At 41.2% G+C, this 23,105-nt stretch overlaps 1 protein-coding gene across 1 annotated transcript in view; it reads right to left on the bottom strand.

Moving 5' to 3' along the window:
* Positions 1 to 22,241, bottom strand: part of LOC139472339 (polycystin-1-like protein 3) — a 71,581-nt gene extending 49,340 nt beyond the window's left edge. The window contains exons 1-9 of the mRNA XM_071254801.1: positions 22,215 to 22,241; positions 16,474 to 16,507; positions 14,663 to 15,901; positions 14,259 to 14,368; positions 13,002 to 13,124; positions 10,034 to 10,121; positions 7,172 to 7,272; positions 3,008 to 3,241; positions 1,107 to 1,584 (exon numbers count right to left, since the gene is read on the bottom strand). Coding sequence (XP_071110902.1) covers positions 1,107 to 1,584; positions 3,008 to 3,241; positions 7,172 to 7,272; positions 10,034 to 10,121; positions 13,002 to 13,124; positions 14,259 to 14,368; positions 14,663 to 15,901; positions 16,474 to 16,507; positions 22,215 to 22,241 — 2,434 coding nt within the window. The remainder of the gene's footprint in view (positions 1 to 1,106; positions 1,585 to 3,007; positions 3,242 to 7,171; positions 7,273 to 10,033; positions 10,122 to 13,001; positions 13,125 to 14,258; positions 14,369 to 14,662; positions 15,902 to 16,473; positions 16,508 to 22,214) is intronic.
* Between the last annotated feature and the right edge of the window lie 864 nt (positions 22,242 to 23,105).

Raw genomic sequence — 23,105 nt, 5'->3', positions numbered from 1 at the left:
GGCATTCATTCATCCGATGTAGGACTAAGCATATACTCCGAAACATTGTGTTCCTCATAATAAAGAAGTTGACATCCATATATTCTCTTGCTTATTAATTCTATAATCTTCTGACCTATTGTTACAGGCTACTGTCAGCATGTTTCCAACATAATAGAAGGTTAAGAACCACAAGGATAGCATACATATTAATGGTTTCACACTTTGTACTCCTGTGACGAATCCCAGTCTCTGGGATGATGAGCAAGCGTTTTGGCAACTGAGATACCCGTAACGAAGCGACCTGCGCTGACAATATACTACAGTCCACTACAGACGGTCATCATTCATTCTACAGTTCCCAATAGTCAGACTACGGTCGTTCTATGGTCAGTCTGTGGCCAGTCTACAATCAGTCTGTAGTCATGTTATCGTCAGTTTACAGTCAATCTATGGCCAGTCTACAGTCAGTCTACAATCAGTCTATGGCCAGTCTATGGCCAGTCTACAGTCAGTCTGTAGTCATGTTATCGTCAGTCTATACAGTCTATGCTCAGTCTATGGCCAGTCGTCAATCAGTCTATGGCCAGTCTAAGTCAGTCTGTGGTCAGTTTACAGTCAGTCTATGGTCAGTCTACAGTCAGCCTGTGGTCAGTTTACAGTCAACCAGTGGTCAGTCTATCGCAAGTCTACAGTCAGTCTATGGTCAGTCTACAGTCAACCAGTGGTCATTTTGCAGTCAGTCTATGGCCAGTCTATGGTCAGTCTATGGTAAGTCTATGGTCAGTCTATGGCCAGTCTATGGTCAGTCTACAGTCAACCAGTGGTCAGTCTACAGTCAGTCTATGGCCAGCCTATGGCCAGTCTATGGCCAGTCTATGGTCAGTCTATGGTCAGTCTATGGTCAGTCTATGGCCAGTCTTTGGTCAGTGTATGGCCAATCTATGGTGTCTATGGTCAGTCTATGGTCAGTCTACAGTCAACCAGTGATCAGTTTACAGTCAGTCTATGGCCAGTCTATGGCCAGTCTATGACCAGTCTATGGTCAGTCTATGGTCAATCTCAGGTCAGTCACTGGCCAGTTAACGGTCATCCGGCATTCAGGCTACACCCAGTTTGTAACTCACCGCCATAGTGCAACACAAGGTAAACGGCGCTTGGAAGGGAGGCTGGATCCTTTATAAACAAAACCAGTTCTCCTTCGTAGAGTTTAAAGTTGACATGTTTGTGCTTTAGAATCTCCGTCACTCCATCGCTGGCAATCGCTTCAAAATGCCTCTCATACGTCCTAGGTAGTTCCCCAAACCGTCCTCTGAGTACCACATTCATATCTGAAGGTAATTCAAACTCAACAATGATTACTGGTGCTTGTCCATCTAGCGGAACACGCTGTACTGCTGTCAATGTGGATCCGTCTAGGTGAAGCTCCATCTGATTAAAAGGATCACTCGACTCCGCATCTATGGACAATGTGATTGGTCCATCAGGGTCCACACGTTGAACCGGGCTACCATCTTTTGTTGTCAAGGCAACGCGAACGACTGGACCTGACACTGATATCTGCTCCGTCGAATGATCGTATAGGTCTTTGTCGAGTTTCATTTTCTGTAGAAAGAGGAGTAGTTATGAATAGAAGATGAATGATTTAAAAGGACGAACATATCCATGAATAAACTATTTGTGTACATGTTACTGCAAGAAACATCCTGTTTAAATCTTGACATTAATGGAATTGAATCAACTGTACTGTGTCAAAAGCGATAGTGGATGTGCATGTGCTTCCGGTATAATGACACCTAAAGAATCAGCTAATCCATGCCCACTTTGGTTAAGGCGCTCGCCAAGGGCTCGATTATGAAGCGAGACCGTGGATCATAAATATTCCAGGTCCTACCAGCTTCTGGACCATTTAAACTAGTAATCGATAGAGTGAGCAACAACTCACGGCGACGCATGACAATGACTCAAAGCCGCCCGGACATGGTGGTCGCCGTCCAACAACTACATTTATTTATATTCAGCACCAATACAATCACCATCTGCCGCCCCTTGCTGGCCATGCGTGTTGTCGCCGTGGACAAAGAAACGCTACCAGTATGTTTAGTATTCATGGTCTGTGTCAGCCTAATCGCGCAAGGTGAATTTCAAATAGAGGATGTCACAAATACTTAAATTGTTGAAGCTGACGCATTTCGCTATGCAGAGTTGAGTCCCTTGGGCGTGTCAGAAACTAATGATCGTGGGTTTGAATCCCTAATTTACCCCGAAAAAGCACTAGGTTCGTCAGTTTTTTTGTTTCAGTAAAATTGCGAACCTTTAAGATACGCATTACAATGAGCTCTCCTCTTGTCTTGCCTCCTTCTGCTTAATGCGTTTCTTTTTGGGGGGGGAGATTATTTTAAAAAAACACATGCATTTTCCTGTCGTTTGGCCAGCATCCAAAGAATACTTCTGCATATTTTTATCTTTTGAAGTATAATTTGCATAAAAAAATAATATATCACACAAACATCGCTCAATGCACAACTGCTGATGAAGATTAAAATTTGAGATTAAAACATCTTCGGCACTGAGTAACCTATGACTGTTTAGATATAATATATCCGCTAATTTATGACATCGATTTCCTTTAATAAACATATATATGGTTCATAGAAATGCTTAATGAGTATTCGACCTCGGTATTCCAGATAATCATACATCTACCCTATCCATTGATATGCCACGATATATACTTGAACATCAAAAATTAAAATGATCATAAGGACTACGAGTGCTGCCAGGTGTTTGTCACTCGACTGTCATGTGACCATGTGGACACTGACCTAAGGGGGGCGGTCGGGTAGCCTAGTGGTTAAAGCGTTCGCTCGTCACGATTCCCGACATGGGTACAATGTGTGAAGCCCATTTCTGGTGTCCCCCGCCATGATATTGCTGGAATATTGCTAAAAGCGGCGTAAAACCATACTTACTCACTCACTGACCTAAGGGATACCCTGCTGGACAAATTCTCGTCGCCAAACCGTACCGTTAGGACGAGCTCATTGTTTCCTACAATGTCCACCAGACTTTCAGGAAGCTGAATCTCATCGTCTTCATCATCCTTTGTCAACTCTTCCGCTGATGCTTTTGTATAGGACACGTTGACGGTGTTGGTGTTGAGGTCAAACCTCCCCTCATCCTTGTCCTTCAGAACAACGCTGCCAAGAACGACGACGCTCTGGGCTACCTTCTCCAGTACTGCTTCTTTCTCGGGTAGAAGCTGTCATTATACAATTAATGTCAATAAATAACTATGTCATGAAAATGTCCTAAGTGAAGAAATGTTATTGTTATTACTTACGGTATTTAGTTCAGAATGTTCACACGATACAGATGTTACTCAATTACATAATATTGCTCACATATAGTTCCCCATTTTCTCAGCGATCATGACATGACATGACATGACATGACCTAGACACCAACACTGTGACATAGTGGAGTCTTCATTAAATAGGTCAGGAGGGGATAATGCCAATTTGTAACTGCTCCACTGCCATACGTTAAAAATGCATGTACTGTATCTTAAGCAAATGACTTCCTGAAACATTCCTCTGTTCTTCAAACAGAGAAAGGGTACCCGGTAAGATGAGATGGTACTGTGAATGCAAATAAATACACATAACAAAACCCTTTCCTTATTCATAAGAAATCACTTTCGAAAGTAGATTATACGGTTCTGACTAGATGAGCATGTGGTATGAATCAAAAAGTGATGATATCAGGTGTTCGCGAAAAGGTGAACGTATCCTGACACACCAGTTGCACCCGTCACAAACACATGCAAAGGCAAGTTAATTGTTGACCTGAAAAAAAGTTCTTCAATGCGTGAATGACCATTCCACATGGCAAGTATAGAAGTACATATATAAATGAAAATCATTAGTTATAAACAGGTTATGACATATACGTTTTGACCATGAACTGCATGAGAGGTCGTCGATAATCAAATTAGGAACATGTGTATGTTATGACTCATATATTGTGTCCACAAGCGCTTTTGGAAGTCTAGTTCAAACTGAGACCTCTAAAAGGGGACCTCTGTAAGCAGACCGCTGAACAGAGACCACAGTGACAGACCGCTGAACAGAGACCACACTAGTCAGACCTCTGAACAGAGACCACAGTAGGCAGACCGCTGAAAAGAGACCACAGTAGGCAGACCTCTGAACAGAGACCACAGTAGGCAGACTTCTGAAAAGAGACCACAGTAGGCAGACCGCTGAAAAGAGACCACAGTAGGCAGACCTCTGAACAGAGACCACAGTAAGCAGACCTCTGAACAGAGACCACAGTAGGCAGACCTCTGAACAGAGACCACAGTAAGCAGACCTCTGAACAGAGACCACAGTAGGCATACATCTGAACAGAGACCACAGTAGGCAGACTTCTGAACAGAGACCACAGTAGGCAGACTTTGAACAGAGACCACAGAAGGCAGATTTCTGAACAGAGACCACAGTAGGCAGACTTCTGAACAGAGACCACAGTAAGCAGACTTCTGAACAGAGACCACTGCAGGTAGACCTCTGTAAGCAGACCTGTCAACAGGCCACTGTGAACAGACCTTTGTCGGCAGACCTCTAAAAGCAGACCTCTGAAAGGACACCAGTGAAAGTAGACCTCTGAACAGATACCAAGAAAGGAGACCATTGTAAGCAGAGTGGGTGAGTGAGTGAGTGAGTGAGTATGGTTTTACGCCGCTTTTAGCAATATTCCAGCAATATCATGGCGGGGGACACCAGAAATGGGCTTCACACATTGTACCCATGTCGGGAATCGAACCCGGGTCTTCGGCGTGACGAGCGAACGCTTTAACCACTAGGCTATCCGACTGCCCCCCCCCCCCCCCCCCCCCCTTTGTAAGCAGACATCTGAAAGGAGACCTCTGAACAGATACCCTGAAAGGAGACCATTGCATGCAGACCTCTGAAAAGAAACCACTGTTAGGAGACCTCTGTACGCAGACAACTGAAAGGAGACCTCTGAAAGGGTACCACTGAAAGTAGACCTCTGAACAGATACCCTGAACGGAGACCATTGTAAGCACACATCTGAAAGGAGACCTCTGAACAGATACCCCGAAAGGAGACCATTGTAAGTAGACCTCTGAAAGGAGACCTCTGAACAGATACCCCGAAAGGAGACCATTGTAAGTAGACCTCTGAAAGGAGACAACTGTAAGGAGACCACTGTAAGCAGACCTCTGAAAGGAGATCCCAAGAAGGAAACCCGTTGAAACAGACTCATGTATGGAGACCCCTGGAAGGACACCTATGTAAGCAAACCCTGTAAGCAGTCTTCTGGAAGGAGATTGTGTTGGCATAGGCTGACTGATCAATATATTAATGGGGTGACGGAAAGTTGGTTGGATAGATGGATGGAAGGTTGGTTAGAGAGATGGATAGAAGGTTTGTTGGTTGGATGGATGGAGGGATGTTCGATTGGTTGATACAGGTGGGAGGAGGTTGGGATTTAAAATTCATTATTCCGACAAAACTACTCTCGTTACGTATTTGACAGTGAGGAAAATCCCATTCCCTGATGAGTAGAGATAACAAAGCTACAGGCAGTCATTAATGTGATGCCCTCAATAATCGAGCAGACATTTTTAAAAACCCATTATCTGATGGCTCTAAAGTTGCGTGGGCAATGAAAAAACCAAGCTCAGCTGTTGTTGCGGTCAGTCTTTTGTAAGCCATCGGCTCTTCAAAGGAGGTGTTTCTAAGCATTTGTGTTTTAATAATGTGGTCGTGAAATTCATGCTTCGAGAAGCACGTCCAGCGTATGTATGTTTAATGTGTTGATCTGGTGTCTGTCACGTTCAGTTACCTCCACATTGAAGCGACCATTTATTTTTCGACATGACAAGAATATATTTACATGCATACGCGTTGATATTAAGACTGGCTGTTTGAGGCGATTGTCAAGGCAATTATGTTAACCCTACCTCAGTCGCCGTCAGCAGAAAGTACAACTGATTAGCATTGAATATTCAATACATATAAGTGACGAAATCATTTCATAGTCATTTGAATCTTTGTTAATCTCCTTATCAGTATGGGACGTATTTTCAGATGCAAGCTTGTTGTATTCTTGCAAACTGACGTTAGGTACACCTTACGATCACATTCAGTACTGAGTATAAGTTTCAATTAATCAATTCCGTATTTCCTTCAAATGTCTAAGGCCTCTTTTAGGCGTTTAATTGGAATCTTTACGACATTATGCATGAACCTTTCTTCAGCGCCATCCCAATCACCATTGGCAAGACAAGACCTGTTTATTTGGTATTGGAGGCATGATTTAAAGTTCAAGCGATATATACATTGTTGGTCTGATGAACAAATATTATACGTTATCACGGTATTCTGAACATTACTTACACAGGACGATTTAGCTTGGTATAGAGCAAGACACTTTCATGTATGCGGCATTATATCAAGATAGTGGTCAAATGATATATTTCGTTCTTAATTGATGTACATGAAAAAAGCTTGGACTGAGAAAAAAATGTATCATCCAAAACTGGCTCCCACGGGAGATATTGCTTAGGGGAGATCACGCGATATCTACATTGTAGATATCGGTGCAATAAAATTGCATCACAATGCTCTGCTGACGATTGTGACAAACTGAAAAAAAGTTGGAAGAATGCTGTTGGATTATATATAAAATCTCACCCTCGTGTCTTTTGAGATCAAATATATCAACACTTGTTGATATATTTGATCTTAAAAGACACAAGGGTGACATTCTTTATGTACAGTATGGACATACTAAAAGGAAGTGACGTGCATTTTCAACTGCATCATAATTACGTTTGTTACATAAGTAATGTATTTCGTACCTCAGGTGGCCCAGTCGTCTAAGCCTCCGCGATTCGCTGTGCAGAGTTGCGTCCCTTTGGCACGTCAGAAACCTATGATTGTGGGTTCGAATCCCACTTCGCCCCGATTATGTTTCTAGGTTTCTCAGCACACATTAAGCTGACACGCCGCGCTATAACTGGAATACAGTTAAAAGCGGCGTTAAACCTAACTAACTCACTCGTACATATCAGCACGTTAATGCATCACATTCACATTGGATCCTGTCTCTTAATAACTAATTCGGACAAGAACAGGTGACAATACATGAGTATTAATACCTTCGGTTCTGCAGGGCTATTTCCGTGCCCCGGAGAAAATGATGGAGTAGCTGTCTGCGTCTTCAGAGATGACAAGAGGGCGTTCGAGTTCTTCAAAACATCTGAAACATTTATGTGCTGTTTGTATATATACATAACATCACATCTGACCACTTTCTAAATGGCATAGTGTGTGTGTATTAGCTCTCGGCCATGGGAGCCGTGCCAATTTACACTTGTCACAGTGTTACACAAGGTACGTGATCTAGACGACCAGTTGTCGGACTCTCATGTTTGTGGCTGAGTGGATAAGGTCGCTAACAATGTGTGCTTGCAATTAGGTTCCTCACTCTGGCAGTATAGGTTCGAATCCTGGATGGGACTCAACCCCAAAAGGTACGAGAATCTGTACTTTACTAAAAAAGTGTTATTCCAATTATAACATATATATATAAATATATATAGCTACATCATGACATATGTCTCAGGGTATATGGCAAATGAGGGAATATATATAATCCCTGAAGTTTCCTGGGATTATCTGCAATGTCTGATTCACGCAGAGAATATACATAATCCATAACATTTTCACTTAATATACATATTCCCCGAATATTTCAGAGATTATACATATTTCCTTATTTTACATATCACCTGTGCCAAGTTTTTTAGATATATTGCCTCATGGTTGTCATTCGTCGTTGTTGGAAGAATTATTCTCTCAAGTATCAATACAGCAATGTTAATTAGGTTATTAATAAGAAAAGATTTATTTGACATATCGTAACATGACAATTTCACAAAGTGTGTAATTTTCAAAGGAAGAAAAACTTTTTTGAAGAAAATATTTTTTGGGCAGTGATAATTGTTTTATTGGTACAGTTGACACGTAAACTGTACTGGATGAATCTACAAAAGTGCAATCTTAGTCTTGATTTAGAATGATTTTAATTAGGGTTGTTATCTCCCATCCATGCAATTAGTGAGTGAGTTGGGTTTAACGTCGCTTTTCACAGTATTAAAGTTATATCGCGGCGTGTCAGCTTAATGTGGGAGGAAAGCCCGAAGTGATGCAGGTCTCTGACGTTTACCACTTCGGTGAAACCCACGAGCACGGGTATGGGCCATGCAATTAACATGTCCTTGATGTCACAGCTTGCTCTCCCGGCGGAACCCTGGCTCTGTGTGAATGTCTTGGATTTGCCGCCTCCGTGGTCTAGTGGTAGAGCGTGCGCCCAGAGAACGGAAGGTCGGGGATTCGATCCCCGGCCGCGTCATAACAAAAGACGTTAAATGATGGTACTTGTTGCTACCCTGCCTGGAGCTTGACAATAAGGGGCTAAAACAAGAACTGGTCAGCTCGGTGACAGTATACTGTCTCTGCGTGGGTATTCATTTTGGATTGCAGCATGGTATCTCAGTGAGCTAGCACTATAAAATTCGTCCGGACTAGTACAAGCAGCAACACTGATGAATGCACGTCGCTATATAACTGCAATAATCTTGAACGCGACGGTAAACCACATTTCACCTCACCTCTAGGCTTTGCATGTACAATCACAAGATCCGGTCACACCGATTTCTTTGGCTGTAAACTCAGAACCATTGTCACTCTGAAATATTCTTAGAGCCCCATGTAACAGGAAAATGTCCAGTAACTGATAAACCACCTCAATTCACACTGACTTGTTCAGAAATAGGGAATCTTGTGTGACGTTGGCGCATTTCTTATTGACTTCCTTGTCTTGGACAACCTTGCCTCCACCACCATGAGCAGGAGCAACACGCACCCCTTGATGATGTCAAATGTCTCGTCAATGGTAACAAAGCAAACTGGAGATTCCTGCTCTTGTTTTAGTTTTCTGACTAGTTTATGTACGTCACGTCATTGAAGAATTTCGAATTCCTTCAGAAGATGGTACTGGTAAGAGGCCTTATTGGAGGTGGTTTTGGCTTCTAATATCTCGCGTACCGTGAAGATCCGGGTTTGAATAGGTCTTCAGTAACCCAAGCTTGTAAGAGACGACTAACGGGATCGGGTGGTCAGGCTCGCTGACTTGGTTGATGCTTGTTATGGTATCCAAATTGCGTCGATCGATGCTCATGATATCAATCACTGGATTGTCTCTCCAGACTTAATTATCGTACAGACCGCTGTCAAATAGCTGGTATATTGCTGAGTGCGGTGTTAAACAACAAACAATCGAACAAACACAATCTAATATCTCGCCTATGACATTTGCTGTACACTTTAGGTATCAAGGCACGGTTGCTCTCATCGTAGTGGGTTCGAATCCCGGTTCGCCCGGATTATGTTTCTAGATTTGTTAGCACCATACCCGTGCTCGTGGGTTTCACCGAAGTGGTAAAGGTCTGAGACCTGCATCACTTCGGGCTTTCCTCCCACATTAAGCTGACACGCCGTGATATAACTAGAATACAGTTAAAAGCGGCGTTAAACGCAACTCGCTCATTCACTCACTAACACCTATGGCAATATCACTACTGATAAAACAGCTAACTCTCATTATCTACACTGCTTCTCCGATATGTCACAAATGCTGGTAAGTTTCCATTCTTTTGGCAATTAGATTTGTTTTGAAAAAATCTAGATGTAATTCAATTAAATTTATTTCAGTAATAATGGACCCCCTCAGTGATGTCTTTAGGGTTAGGGATAGAGAATGGGAGGTCGGTGTTCGATCTCCGGCCATGCCATACCAAAACCCTACCGCTCGGCTTTAAGGGAACAAAAGAAGGTCTGGTCGGCTAGGAGACAGTACACTGAGTCTAAATCGGAGTAGTCGTGTTACACAGGCGGGATGGTGCCAATCGCTCAAGGTCGTCAGGTTTCTATGATAAATGGTAAACTCTGCCACTAACCTTCACCAGCCGTCTTTAGCTGTGTGTCCGTCCAGTCGGCTTTTCCTGCCTTCTCCACAAGGAGGTTGATGACATCTGAAGTTCGGTTCTAGAGAAACAATGAAACCTTTTTATCGCACACTCAGTGGGAGAGTTCTGAGAAAAGCATCTCTATGTAACATCAACATAATATATAAATTGCTGATGTAGTAGACTAATTAGCCTAGATTTTCAGCCGAAAGAGCGTAAACGGCTGTGGGAATTATATCAATGGACCACTGAAAATCAGTGATGACACCAGGCGTTGAGGGTAAGCATTTCCTGCCCTACCGGTAGTGCCTGCCAGCCATACAGTTTGTTTCGGCTACGTTATTAAAACATGTGTGGCAATACATTTGTGCAAAAATGGTAATAAACTAAGAAAGAGTAATTCATGTTTTAGACAAACATTTGATTTGGCGCATTCCTTTGTCCGAGTAAAGGTACCATATATTTTGCGTCACAATATACTCGAGTAATGATATCTATCCTCGCCAACCTAAACAGTTCAGTTGAATTAAGCCAAGGAACTTCAACATAATTTAATATTGTGAAAATAAATAAATCAAACGAAAATATCTACTGCTTATTTGTTTAGGCCTTGCTAATGAACACATCGCTTTTTGAAATATCTTAGTAAACATTTCATTTCAAGGTAACAAAAGTACATCATCATTTTCACCTCATTTTATATTAGAAATCACAGAAAGTTCCATCCCAGAGAATGAACAACCCACATCTGGACCAACAATGCTGATGAAGATGAAAACAACAATAATTGGCGTTGACAAATTGAACTTCGGTAGGGCCACTACAACTAATAAAAAAAGATAAGCGTCTGGAAAAAAAACAGAAAAAAAACAACTGATTACCATGAGTACCCGAGTTTTGTTTACAATTTCATATAGAGGTCTGTCATTAACCAGGTGATTAAATAGCCTACAGTCTAGATCTATAAATATATTTTATTAAATTATCCCGTGATTTATTAAATTATCTCAAAAACAAATTAATCAAATATCTCCACAGACACCAGAGATGCAAAACAAGCTACTACTGAAAGCAAGCCGGGGCCGTTTCGCAACAATAGACGAGTCTGACCTCGACTCTGTTTTCCTGGATGTCCGACCCGTGAAGATTCCGGGGTAGAATAGATCTTCAGCAACCCATGCTTGCCGTAAAAGGCGACTATGCTTGTCGTAAAAGGCGGCTAACGGGATCGGGTGGTCAGGTTCGCTGACTTGGTTGATGCATTTCATTGATCCCAATTGCCTGATCGATGATCATGATATCAATCACTGGATTGTCTGGTCCAGACTCGATTATTTACAGACCGCTGTCATATAGCTGGAATATTGCTGAGTGCGGCATTAAACAACAAACCAACCAACTAACCAATCCTGGATGTCCGACCCAAATCAACCCTGCGGACAACACACTTGGAGTTTGGGATTTTCAACATGACAGAGTTATTAAAAATAAAACATTTAATAAAATGTCTCGAAAATACAACTATATGAATTTTTCCTCCCCATTTATCCGAAAATCCCCCTATCGTATTAGCCTCTATTTCAAGAAAACTAAAAATTATTTACAATGCAGCCTATTGTCCTAATCATAAATAAATCATAAAATCAATTGGTCTCACATTAATCTAATTATCAAACACAGTTTATCACCGAAATAACACAATAGCTGTGTTTTAATGAAAGTGTTTATTGTAGGGTTTTTTTTCTGAATATAGATTGACAACCTACTCCGAACTTTGTATACAACCAATGCCGATTTTGCGTGTTATTTTATCGGGGCTGAATGGAGTTAAAAACTGTGTTTTCAATGTTAAACTAAATCACTTTTAGTTTAACATTTGAAACCTCATACCGCGTTCGGCTTCAAATTAAACTTATCGCCGTTAAATCTGCAAGTTTAACGCTGTTGGGACTACGAGTAATCTAGCTCTACATTTGAAACAGAGTGTGTTTACATCCTAAATCAAAATCAAAACGCGATTCCCTGACAATAAACGTCACGCTAACGTTAAATCCAATCAAGAAGGCGACACCTCCTAGCGCAAGTATTGATTATCTTACGAGCATATGAAGATTTCCTTAAATTCGAAGTGCTTTTACACGTGTGTCACATAGGTCAATATAAGCGACCTTTCAGTCTGCAAGTATTCGTATGTTACACACCATGTATAACTAGTGACCCGTTCATAAACAATTCGACCCGTGAAGATCCGATGTAAAAGGCGACGAGGCTTGTCGAAAGGGGCGACTAACGGGATCGGGTGGTCTGGCTCTCTGATTTGGTAGATACATGTCATAGTATCGATGCTCATCCTGTAAATCACTGGAATGTCTAGTCCAGGCTCGGTTACTAAGGGACCGCCGTCATATAGCTGGAATATTGCTGAGCGCTGAGTTAAACAACAAACAAGCACCATACACGATTCCCTCTCCCTTTCTCAACGGCAATGACAACATTGTACTACATGCCATAACATGCATACAAGGGAAAGAATGTCTTCCTTAATACTTGTAAATGTTTAGAACTATAAACACTTTTAAATATAAAACAGAACTTAGAAAATGTCTAAATAAACAGTCAGTTATATAAATGGGATGTTTTCCTCGTGTGATACTATTGAAAGCGAACGTAATATACATGCAGGGGTAGATAGGTCTTCACCAACCCATGCTTGCCGTAAAAGGTGACTAATAGTATGCTTGTCGTAAAAGGCGACTAACGGGACCGGGTGGTCAGGTTCGTTGACTTGGTTGATGCATGTCATCGATCCCAATTCCGTGGATTGATGTTCGTGATGTCAATCACTGGATTGTCTGGTCCAGACTCGATTATTTACGACCACCCTCATATTGCTGGAATATTGCTAGCGCGGCGTTAAACAACAAACAAACGAACAATCATAATGTATACGAGTATTTACCAATGCATCGATACTGGTGGCACTATCAATGTCGGTCTTCACATCCTGCAACACAGTCTCAGTCTTCTGGAAGGAATCGGACGCTGACGGATCAATGGCTTTGGCATTTTGCTGACTTACGAACTGAAAAGAATTTAAATCTCTTTTGCTTTAATTCCGTTAAATAGATTCCGATGAATGATAATGAGATATCTTGCAAGATTCACGTCAAGCATTACACTCAACATAGCATTGCTGTGCACCTGAAAACTATGACGGGGGTATAGAAATGACTCTGTTCTAACGAATATGGCGGACATACTTGTTTCAAAATGCAGTTTTCTTTAAAATCGTCGTATTATAAAAACTGGGCCAGACCAATATAAGTGCAACTAAGGAGGATGTAAATAAGTAGTCACATTAAGGAAGAGAATTTATGGATGTCAACTTCTTTTTTATGAGGAACACGACGTTTCGGAGTATTTACTTACTCCTTCATCAGGTGATAATGGGAAAGAGTGAGTGAGTGAGTTTGGTTTTACGCCGCTTTTAGCAATATTCCAGCAATATCACGGCGGGGACACCAGAAATTGGCTTCACACATTCGAACATTCGAACTCGGATCTTCGGCGTGACGAGCGAACGCTTTAACCCCTAGGCTACCCGACTGCCCCTATTAGGGAGAGAACATATATATGTACATGTAAGAACAACAAAAGTGATAAGATTACAAAGGTGGAAACCTAACAAGGGTTATGAGGAACACAATGTGTCGGAGTAGATGTTTAGTGATAAAGGAGTAAGCATATACTCCGAAACGTTTTGATCCTCATAATAAATAAGTTGACATCCAAAAATGCTCTTCCTTATGTGTATCACTTCTGAATGCCTTTCAAAGACTAGTCACTCATAGAATTTATCATGTTTTTGGTTAACTATTTTATAGCAAGTGAGGGGGCACGGGTGGCCCAGTCGTCTGAGGCGCCGCGATTCGCTGTGCAGAGTTGCGTCCCTTGGACACGCCAGAAACCTATGATTGTGGGTTCCAATCCCGGTTCGCCCCGATTATATTTCTAGGTTTGTCAGCACCATACCCGTGCTCGTGGGTTTCACCGAAGTGGTAAACGTCTGAGACCTGCATCACGTTGGGCTTTCCTCCCACATTAAGCTGACACGCCACGATATAACTGGAATACTGTTAAAAGCGGCGTTAAGCCCAACTCACTCACTCACTCACTTATAGCAAGTGAAACAGCCCCTGTCCGATAATTCACAAACCTCTTGACAGTTGAGTCCAATAAACCGTGACGTACAGGTGCACATGTAGGCCGAGAAAATAGCTATGCATGTACCGTTATTTTGACACGGGAAGGTTTGACATGGGTCATCTGAAACAACAACCCGTGGACCAATACATCAGTAACATTTATTTTTAAACACAACATATTTACACTGTTGACTTATTTTCAATTGAGGAATTTTCTATGCTAAAGGTGAGTTTACTTTTACAATAGGGCAGCCATATCGTGACTATATGCTCAAGGAATTGATTACTGAGGCATCTTGTATTCAATGATTCATATTGATAGGAAATTAATAAAATGTCTCGTACATGCACATGTCTTTACAACATAGTAGAGACACAATCTTTATAGCATTTCTTAATTAAAAACTAGACGAACCAATGGTGGATGTTGCTGGAGTAGATGTTGTCGACTCTGTAGCTGTAGAAGAGGCCGTTGTCGGCTGTTCAGTTGTAGGAAAGGCCGTTGTCGGCTGTTCAGTTGTGGGATAGTCCGTTGTCGGCTGTTCAGTTGTAGGAGAGGCCGTTGTCGGCTGTTCAGTTGTAGGAGAGGCCGTTGTGGGCTGTTCAGTTGTAGGAGAGGCCGTTGTAGGCTGTTCGGTTGTAGGAAAGGCCGTTGTCGGCTGTTCAGTTGTAGGAGAGGCCGTTGTCGGCTGTTCAGTTGTAGGATAGTCCGTTGTCGGTTGTTCAGTTGTAGGAGAGGCCGTTGTCGGCTGTTCGGTTGTGGGATAGTCCGTTGTAGGCTGTTCGGTTGTGGGATAGTCCGTTGTAGGCTGTTCAGTTGTGGGATAGTCCGTTGTTGGTTGTTCAGTTGTAGGAGAGGCCGTTGTAGGCTGTTCGGTTGTGGGATAGTCCGTTGTAGGCTGTTCGGTTGTGGGATAGTCCGTTGTCGGCTGTTCGGTTGTGGGATAGTCCGTTGTCGGCTGTTCAGTTGTAGGAGAGGCCGTTGTCGGCTGTTCAGTTGTGGGATAGTCCGTTGTCGGCTGTTCAGTTGTAGGAGAGGCCGTTGTCGGCTGTTCAGTTGTAGGAGAGGCCGTTGTGGGCTGTTCAGTTGTAGGAGAGGCCGTTGTAGGCTGTTCGGTTGTGGGATAGTCCGTTGTCGGCTGTCCAGTTGTAGGAGAGGCTGTTGTTGGCTGTTCAGTTGTAGGAGATGCTGTTGTCGGCTGTTCAGTTGTAGGAGATGCTGTTGTCGGCAGCTCAGTTGTAGGAGAGGCTGTTGTCGGCAGCTCAGTTGTAGGAGAGGCCGTTGTCGGCTGTTCAGTTGTAGGAGAGGCCGTTGTTGGCTGTTCAGTTGTAGGATAGTCCGTTGTCGGTTGTTCAGTTGTAGGATAGTCCGTTGTCGGCTGTTCAGTTGTGGGATTGTCCGTTGTCGGCTGTTCAGTTGTGGGAGAGTCCGTTGTAGGCTGTTCAGTTGTAGGATAGTCCGTTGTCGGATCTTCAGTTGAAAGGTTTTCTGTATACGATGTATAAACCTCAGTCGCTGTGTACATTGATGTATATTCTGTTGTAATAACCGTGGAGCCATCATCTGTATAGGCAGTGGTAGGAATCTGAGTTGTAGGAGTTTGTGTAGAGGTTAGAGTCATATTTGACTGAGTTGAATTGCCTTGTACAAGCACTGAAAATGTGATTGAAATGTTCATGAAGATAGCTGATAGCGGACTTCCACATTCAGGCTAACATTTATTCCCACAAATAAAGGCATGATACACACACGCACGCACGCACGCACGCACGCACACAAACACGCGCGCACGCACACACACACACACACACACACACACACAAAACAATGACTAATTTCAGGTCTGGAGCTGAAGCCATCTAAACTTGCCAAATGATTCTAGACTTAAGTTAGATTAATTATGCTATTTATTCACAAGAGTCTTGGAGACAGACCGTTTCAGATATATCACTGCATGTCAGCTTGATGTGGGAGGAATGCCCGAAGTGATTCAAGTTGTATCGCTATCGTGAATCCCACGAGAACAGGATTGGTGCTTTCAAACCTAGACACATAATCGGACACAACAAACGGGGATTCAAACCCACGATAATTGGTTCCTGGCACGCCTATGGAAAGCAGCACTGCACAGTAAACTGTGGCGTTTGAGACAACAGAGCTACCGGTAGTCCCCCATTATATTTATTAATGCCTTGTATCATACAGCAGCAACATATCAGGTTTACCTTCCATTGCAGTCAGGGCCAGCAACAGAACAACCTGAAAGTTAAAGCAATATCATCAACAAAAGGACGATTCAGAGTGATAATGAATGAGTCTTTCATTCTGAGTGATTCCCAGATAGTCCATTCTTAAATGGTATTACGTTCGCATCAGAGGCAGAAGGATATCATATATACTCGGTGACGTTTTGGTTGTTTACAAACAAAAGTGAAAGTACTTGCCTTAGAAGACGCCACATGCAACATGTGTGAGACTACCGATAGAGAAATTTAGGGGTTGACCAAATGATTTCAGCCTAGATCTGCTTGAATAATAATGATTCAGCCTCAATAAAAAGTCTCGACCACATTATTGCCATCTGTATTTCGTGTGTCTGTAACCCTTATTAACTTTCAACATCCAGTGTAGATAAAGCTTGGGTGATATCAAGCGTTATCTACATTGTAGATATCACTGCGATGAAAGCCATGGCTTTCACTTAAGTCACTGATTATTACTGTCTAAAAAAACTAAAAAAGTTTGAAGAATGATGTTGGATGATAAATAAGATATTTGAGATCAAAAGACAATCAGGTGAGATTCTCTATTTATTAATAATAATTTCAGATCTTCCATTTCAGGAGGCCATAACAGTTGTTTACTGTGATATTTACTCTCACGTGGAAACTGACGAGCAAAAGGAATGTTACCGATCATCATTGTTTGTTCCTGAGAAAAGAACTTGGATTGTCACAAAACATGAATTAACAACACCATTAATAGTTACGCCAGGAGAATCGGGTTGGCCTCAAATGTACCCTATTGCAGTTTGAGATGCATCAGTTGTGAGGATGAAGGGTATGTTTTGGTTGGGATTTGCAAGGATGGGGGCTGTTGTAAGGGCTTGCTTTAGCTTTTCGAATGCTTGTTGAAAATTGTTGGACCATTCGAAAGACTGAAGAGGCGATGCCAGAATACTGCCTTGAGATGATTCAAATGTTCCAAAACCGTTTTGGAAAACATCTACATATATAAATATGTAACGCCAATTCACTTCTTTATTGCCTCTGAAATGGTTTGCAGAAATGCCATAGGAGCATTTTTGTAGGTCGAAAGGGAGGCAATTCCATCCAAAAACACAATCGGGTGATATTTAGGCCAACTTGTGTTTTGCATCTGGGTGGAGTGGTATTTGCCAAAAGCCACTAGAAGAATCAAGCACACTAAAAATATTGGCAGAGGTGGTAGAGGGAAAATATAGGCTTGGTCACTGCACTAAGGCGTCTATAATCTACGGCAAGCGGTAAGGGCTATCCCGTTTTATAACCATGACATTAGGAGAGTGCCATTCAGAAGAACTGGTCTGAATGATATTGGCTTCTAACATTTCTTGCATATGTCTTGTACATTGCTTCCTAATGAGTGCATTTTGCTTCTTAAGAGGGAGACGATCTTTGTGATTAGAGAAATGCATTTTACTGTGTACTTTGACTTTGAAGTGTCGCCTGTCTCCCGTCCATTCAGTGTGCCTATGACGGACCTTCAGCCTGGTGACTGTCATTCGGCTATAGCCAAAACGTCTTGCAACGTCGTCATGCGTTGCTTCGATGAAAAAAATCTTAACAATGGAGCGTTCACTACTGTTAATCTTAGCATGCTATTCATCACTGTTCCACGGTTTGGGTTAGAATAAACAGTACACTTTTATGTCCATATCTGTGTAGGCTGGCATGCTGCAAGTGCAGCAAATGTTGCACTTCACACCTCACTTCATGTTCCTCTAATCTGGGTAATGTTACTCAGGAAACAGTTGTGGCTGTGTTAAGGCAATTGATTCTCAACCATATTGGGGGCGGTTGGGAAGCGTAGTGGTTCAAGCATTCGCTCGTCATGCCGAAAACATGGGTTTGATTCCTGACATGGGTACAATGTGTGAAGCCCATTTCTGGTGTCCCCCGCCGTGATATTGTTGGAATATTGCTAAAAGCGGCCTAAAACCAAACACACTCACTCACGTTCAGTTTGGGAACGTTTCTTTTTTCGTCTGTGCACATGAAACGTTTTACTACTTATGTCCATCATCCACAATCGTAGTAACTAAAAGGTACATTCCTCCAGTAGATGTGAGTACCAACATGTCAAGTTGACTGGGTTGTCTATTATCTAATATTTTATTAAATATTTTATTATACTGCTATTTTCATTGTTCTGTTTCAAAATCACCTATATCCGTACATTTAAGTTTTACTGAACAGTGAGATTTCTAACTTTCTTTCCACAGTTTGAATTTGAAATGTGACGTAATATAAAATCTCAGCTCTCTTTATCTGAAAAAAATCTCAGCTCCTCAAAATGAAGAAGAAAAAAACATGACTCCAGAAATGATTGAACATACCTTCATCGTGAAATAAACCACTTTTTGTTCTTCATTGTTCTGTGCGATTTATCGCGTAGCTATCATGTATATAACGATAACAAATAAAATAGGGAATAAACAATGGGCTTCGGGTGTCCCGAGGGATAGAACGGTGTCAAGATTGCAGGGCGAAATGACAACCCTACAGAGAAACTTCACATAATTCTTATTCTTATCATTGACAAAATATTCTACTGTTATCTTGTCTCCTTTCTGATATACATTTAGCAAGTGAGTCTGGCCGTTCTGTTGTGATTTCAATTTAAAATATCCATGACCACTTGGTAACACTCAGTGCAGTTTATAGTAGCAGAACTCATACAAATCCCACTGACATCATGTGAAGAATAGTTAATTGTTTACTCATCATTAACCCAAACTATTTCATTATTTGTTTTAGTCAAGGTATAAGTTTGAATAACTTTGCAAATTGTATTTAAAGTCAACTGCTCTTTGGCGAGTAGAAAATATTGACTTTTGACCATATAGATGTCAGAAACTAACTAATTTGACATGGCGATTTTATTTATCTTATTGTAACCTATTAGAAATAGTTTGATAGAATCATAAAAAAATCAGAAGTTTGCATCAGTTGTGATTTGATGTAAACTGTAATGGACTCAAATACATTCCAATAAACTATAAGACCTCTGGATCTACTAGTGCTTCTGTGTCCGCCGTCATATAGCTGGAATATTGTTGAGTGCGTCGTTAAACAACAAACAAAGTGCTTCTGTGACTGTGAACAGCAGTTATTTTGGTTGCCAATTTTGACAGATTAGATAGGATGAGCTACAATATTTCTACTGGATTATTCCACAAAAAAGTGTGGATATAATTAAAGTGAAATAAAGTGAAATACAGTTGTTTTGTAAACAATATTTTAACCAAAATGATATTTACTTCTGTTACAAAGTAATCATGTAATGAAATGAAATGAACAAAAGCCCAACAACTTCATGACCAGTATATGTTCAATCTACAGGTGATCTGTATGTTATGTATAGAAACAGATATAGAGGATTCAACACGGGTGTTTTTTAATATGGGATAAATCATCCGAGTCTTAGTTAATCGGTATTTGCCGAGCCGTTGATGTATTTGCATTTGGCGAGGCAAATACCGATTAACAGGACGTGGTTTATCTTACCCATGTAAAAAACACGAGTGATGAATTTTATTTATTATTTTCACATTATTGTTTCCCCTTTCAAGAATTACCGTCAGTAACTTGTCAAAATCTTACGTATAGATCGTCCGTAATGATACTTGTTTTCTATTGACGTGTAAAAATGGCATATTCCTTCGCTGAGAAAACATGTTACGCGGATTATTTGATACAAAATACTTGAACAGAGTTTTGCAGAATAATTATTCCTTTAATAACGGTAACAACATCAATTTTGTGTCATTTGATTATATATCTGATTGAATCTCACTGATATATAGGTTTCGAATGAAACCGCGCTCTCACTTTGAGAATGTCTCGCGAGAGCAGAGGTCAAAGTGTGCTTAAAGACGGTGTCACTGTCACTTTCAATGACAATCCGGCGTCTTTTGACTGGCTTGGAGGTTTAACGAGATTAATCGTCATGTTTCCACCAGTAATGTTGTCTGCAAACATAGTGTTGACACCACCAGAAACCAGAAACAAGACCACTGACTGTGTTGTCTACTGGCGATTTGGACATCATGCGCGGGGACGCTTTGCATGACGGGAATTTCACCACCAAACTGGAATGTCTCGTGTGGGAAGGAGTGTTCCGCGAATTAATGTTGGATATTTGCTTGTGCTGGTCAGGATAAATATGGCACTAATTGTTCTCAGAATGGATGTTGTTTGTAAACAGCTGCTCACGAGCACCGACGAAAAAAGTCCCACTTCCGGTTGTTTTATTTGCATACTTATGTCATTTGAATATGAGATTCATGTTTTTATGTGGTAAGCTTATATCATGGATAAAAGCTTCAGTTAAATGATAAAACTCTTTGACAGTCTATAAAGATATTTCAAATTCAAAAACAGATTGTGATTACTGTAAATAGCAAGACATTATGAATGTTGTATAATTCTCATGGGTATTACAATCATAACGACCTGTGAAGTTCCCGTATAATGCGACTATGCTTGTCGTTAGAGGAGACTAACCGGGTTGGGTAGTCAGGCTCGCTGACTTGGTTGGTGCATGTCATCGTATCCCAATTGCGTCGATCGATGCTCATCATGTCAGTCACTGGATTGTCTGGTCTAGACTCGATTACTTACAGATCGCCGTCATATAGCTGGAATATTGATGAACTGAAGAACATGAGAAACGTATATGTAGACTGGTTCAATGATCTTTTGTACCTTTGCCCCTTCAATCGCCAGCATGTTCTCAGAAGCATTAATAAAGTACTCGTTTAGGATCGTACTGAATTGTAAGGAGCCCTGTCCCGTGCATTTACAGGTCAACTCGTGATGAACATTGCCACGCGTTCATCAGCTGTAACGAATAGTTTCCAATAGATCCACTTAGAAAAAATTAGGGTTTTTTATCATATGTGTTCAACAAAAGAATGTCTTCTCAAAGTGTAAAAGTGTCGATGTGTTTGAGTGAGAGAAGATGCTCGTAACTATCGGCTCGTATGAATGAATGGCCCGAGGGAATCTGTGATTTTCACCCCCGAAAAGACGGCTACGGCTACTCGTGTGTTCTCCTTCACACCAAATTTGTACAAAATGTTTGACATCATGACTAGTGACATTCGTTCGGCAGATAATCGAGTCTGATTATTATTCTCTGGCGTTTGTGTTTTGTATTTACTTTTATTTTGGGTGGACTGAGGTCCCCGCGTTTCACAATAAGCTCGGGAACATTCATCAATAATTATTATAGAGTCAACTACAAAATAAATGTTTGGACCGAGACATTAAAACTGCTCAAAACAGCGTTGCAAAACGAATATTTCTTAAGTGTTTACTATACTTGTAAGAACCAGTATATCTGCACTCCTACACATCAGACGTAGTTCAAAATAAATATGTGGCGTTATGTGTTTTATGAGAATTGTGTGAGGTGTGGGCGCTAATGGTAAAGCATGCTTACCCTTGTCACGAAAACCGGGTGTCATCTTTGACTTTCAGTGATCCATTCATAAACGTTTCATCACTGTTTTGCATTTACACCAAATCTGTTTCAGCTGAGACTAAATATGTTCTTGCGTTCTCTGTTTACAACACCACACCGATATGTTATGCTTGTGTAGTTCACTGCAAACACTCATACACTTTCTCACCAGTCGACTTTGTAATATATACCAACCTTCACGATGTAACAAACACATGTGACGGTACAACAGTTTTACAATGACCATAGTTTCTTTCATTGACATGACGACCATAGACTGGTATACAAAGACGTTGTTAATGTTTCAGGCGTAACCGTCCTGTCATGATTAGGCTCTGCCGTTTTATGAGTCTTGGGAGAGTGCATAGCAGATACAAAGGTGTTAACAACTTTGTGAGGATTTTCATGCATGGTAGATTTACGATAAGTAGGTTGGTGATAAAGCTGTTTATGAGTTCCCATGGGATTGGAGCAAGGTTGTTACTAAAAGTACAAGATTGCAAGATTTGAAAAGTGTATTGAAAGCACAATTCCATATATGCCAAGACATTATTTTGCGTCAGTAATCCATTCTCATGATACACAGATAAAACCCTTTCCATAATCACAAGGAATATCTTTGGAGTCCTTTGTAAGATCATTGACTACATCATTGTACTTCAAGAATAGGGATTCTTCACATATGTGTTAAACAGAGTCTGACATCTGTCAATAGAGACTTGTACGGGTTTTTACGCGTTGAATGGATTTTTTTCATGAATCTTCACCTCGTAAAATCCCGTAAACCGTGCTGCTAACATTAACTAATTCATTATTACAAGTTCACATAATCCACAGAACGATTTTCGGTGACATATTTGTGTGTGGCAATGATGTGTTTTGACACTCTGTGGCAATTCGAAGTGTGACGTAACAAGCCAGTGACGTCACATTCTACATGAATTTAGAAAACATTCGATTCTGATTGGTCAGATGTTTCACATTACAACTACCTCGAGCTCCCCTGATTGAACCAGCTGATCTGACGGCCAAATCGCCTCTTAAGCTTCTACATAAAGTATGTGTTTCAAAATCATTGTCGACCGTCACTTTGAAATTACGATATGAACACTTTTAGTATATAAAATGT

The sequence above is a fragment of the Haliotis cracherodii genome, unplaced genomic scaffold (assembly GCF_022045235.1).
Source record: "Haliotis cracherodii isolate W230 unplaced genomic scaffold, xgHalCrac1.p SCAF_24, whole genome shotgun sequence".
NCBI classification, from domain to species: domain Eukaryota; kingdom Metazoa; phylum Mollusca; class Gastropoda; order Lepetellida; family Haliotidae; genus Haliotis; species Haliotis cracherodii.
This window is presented reverse-complemented; position numbering and strand designations above follow the sequence as displayed.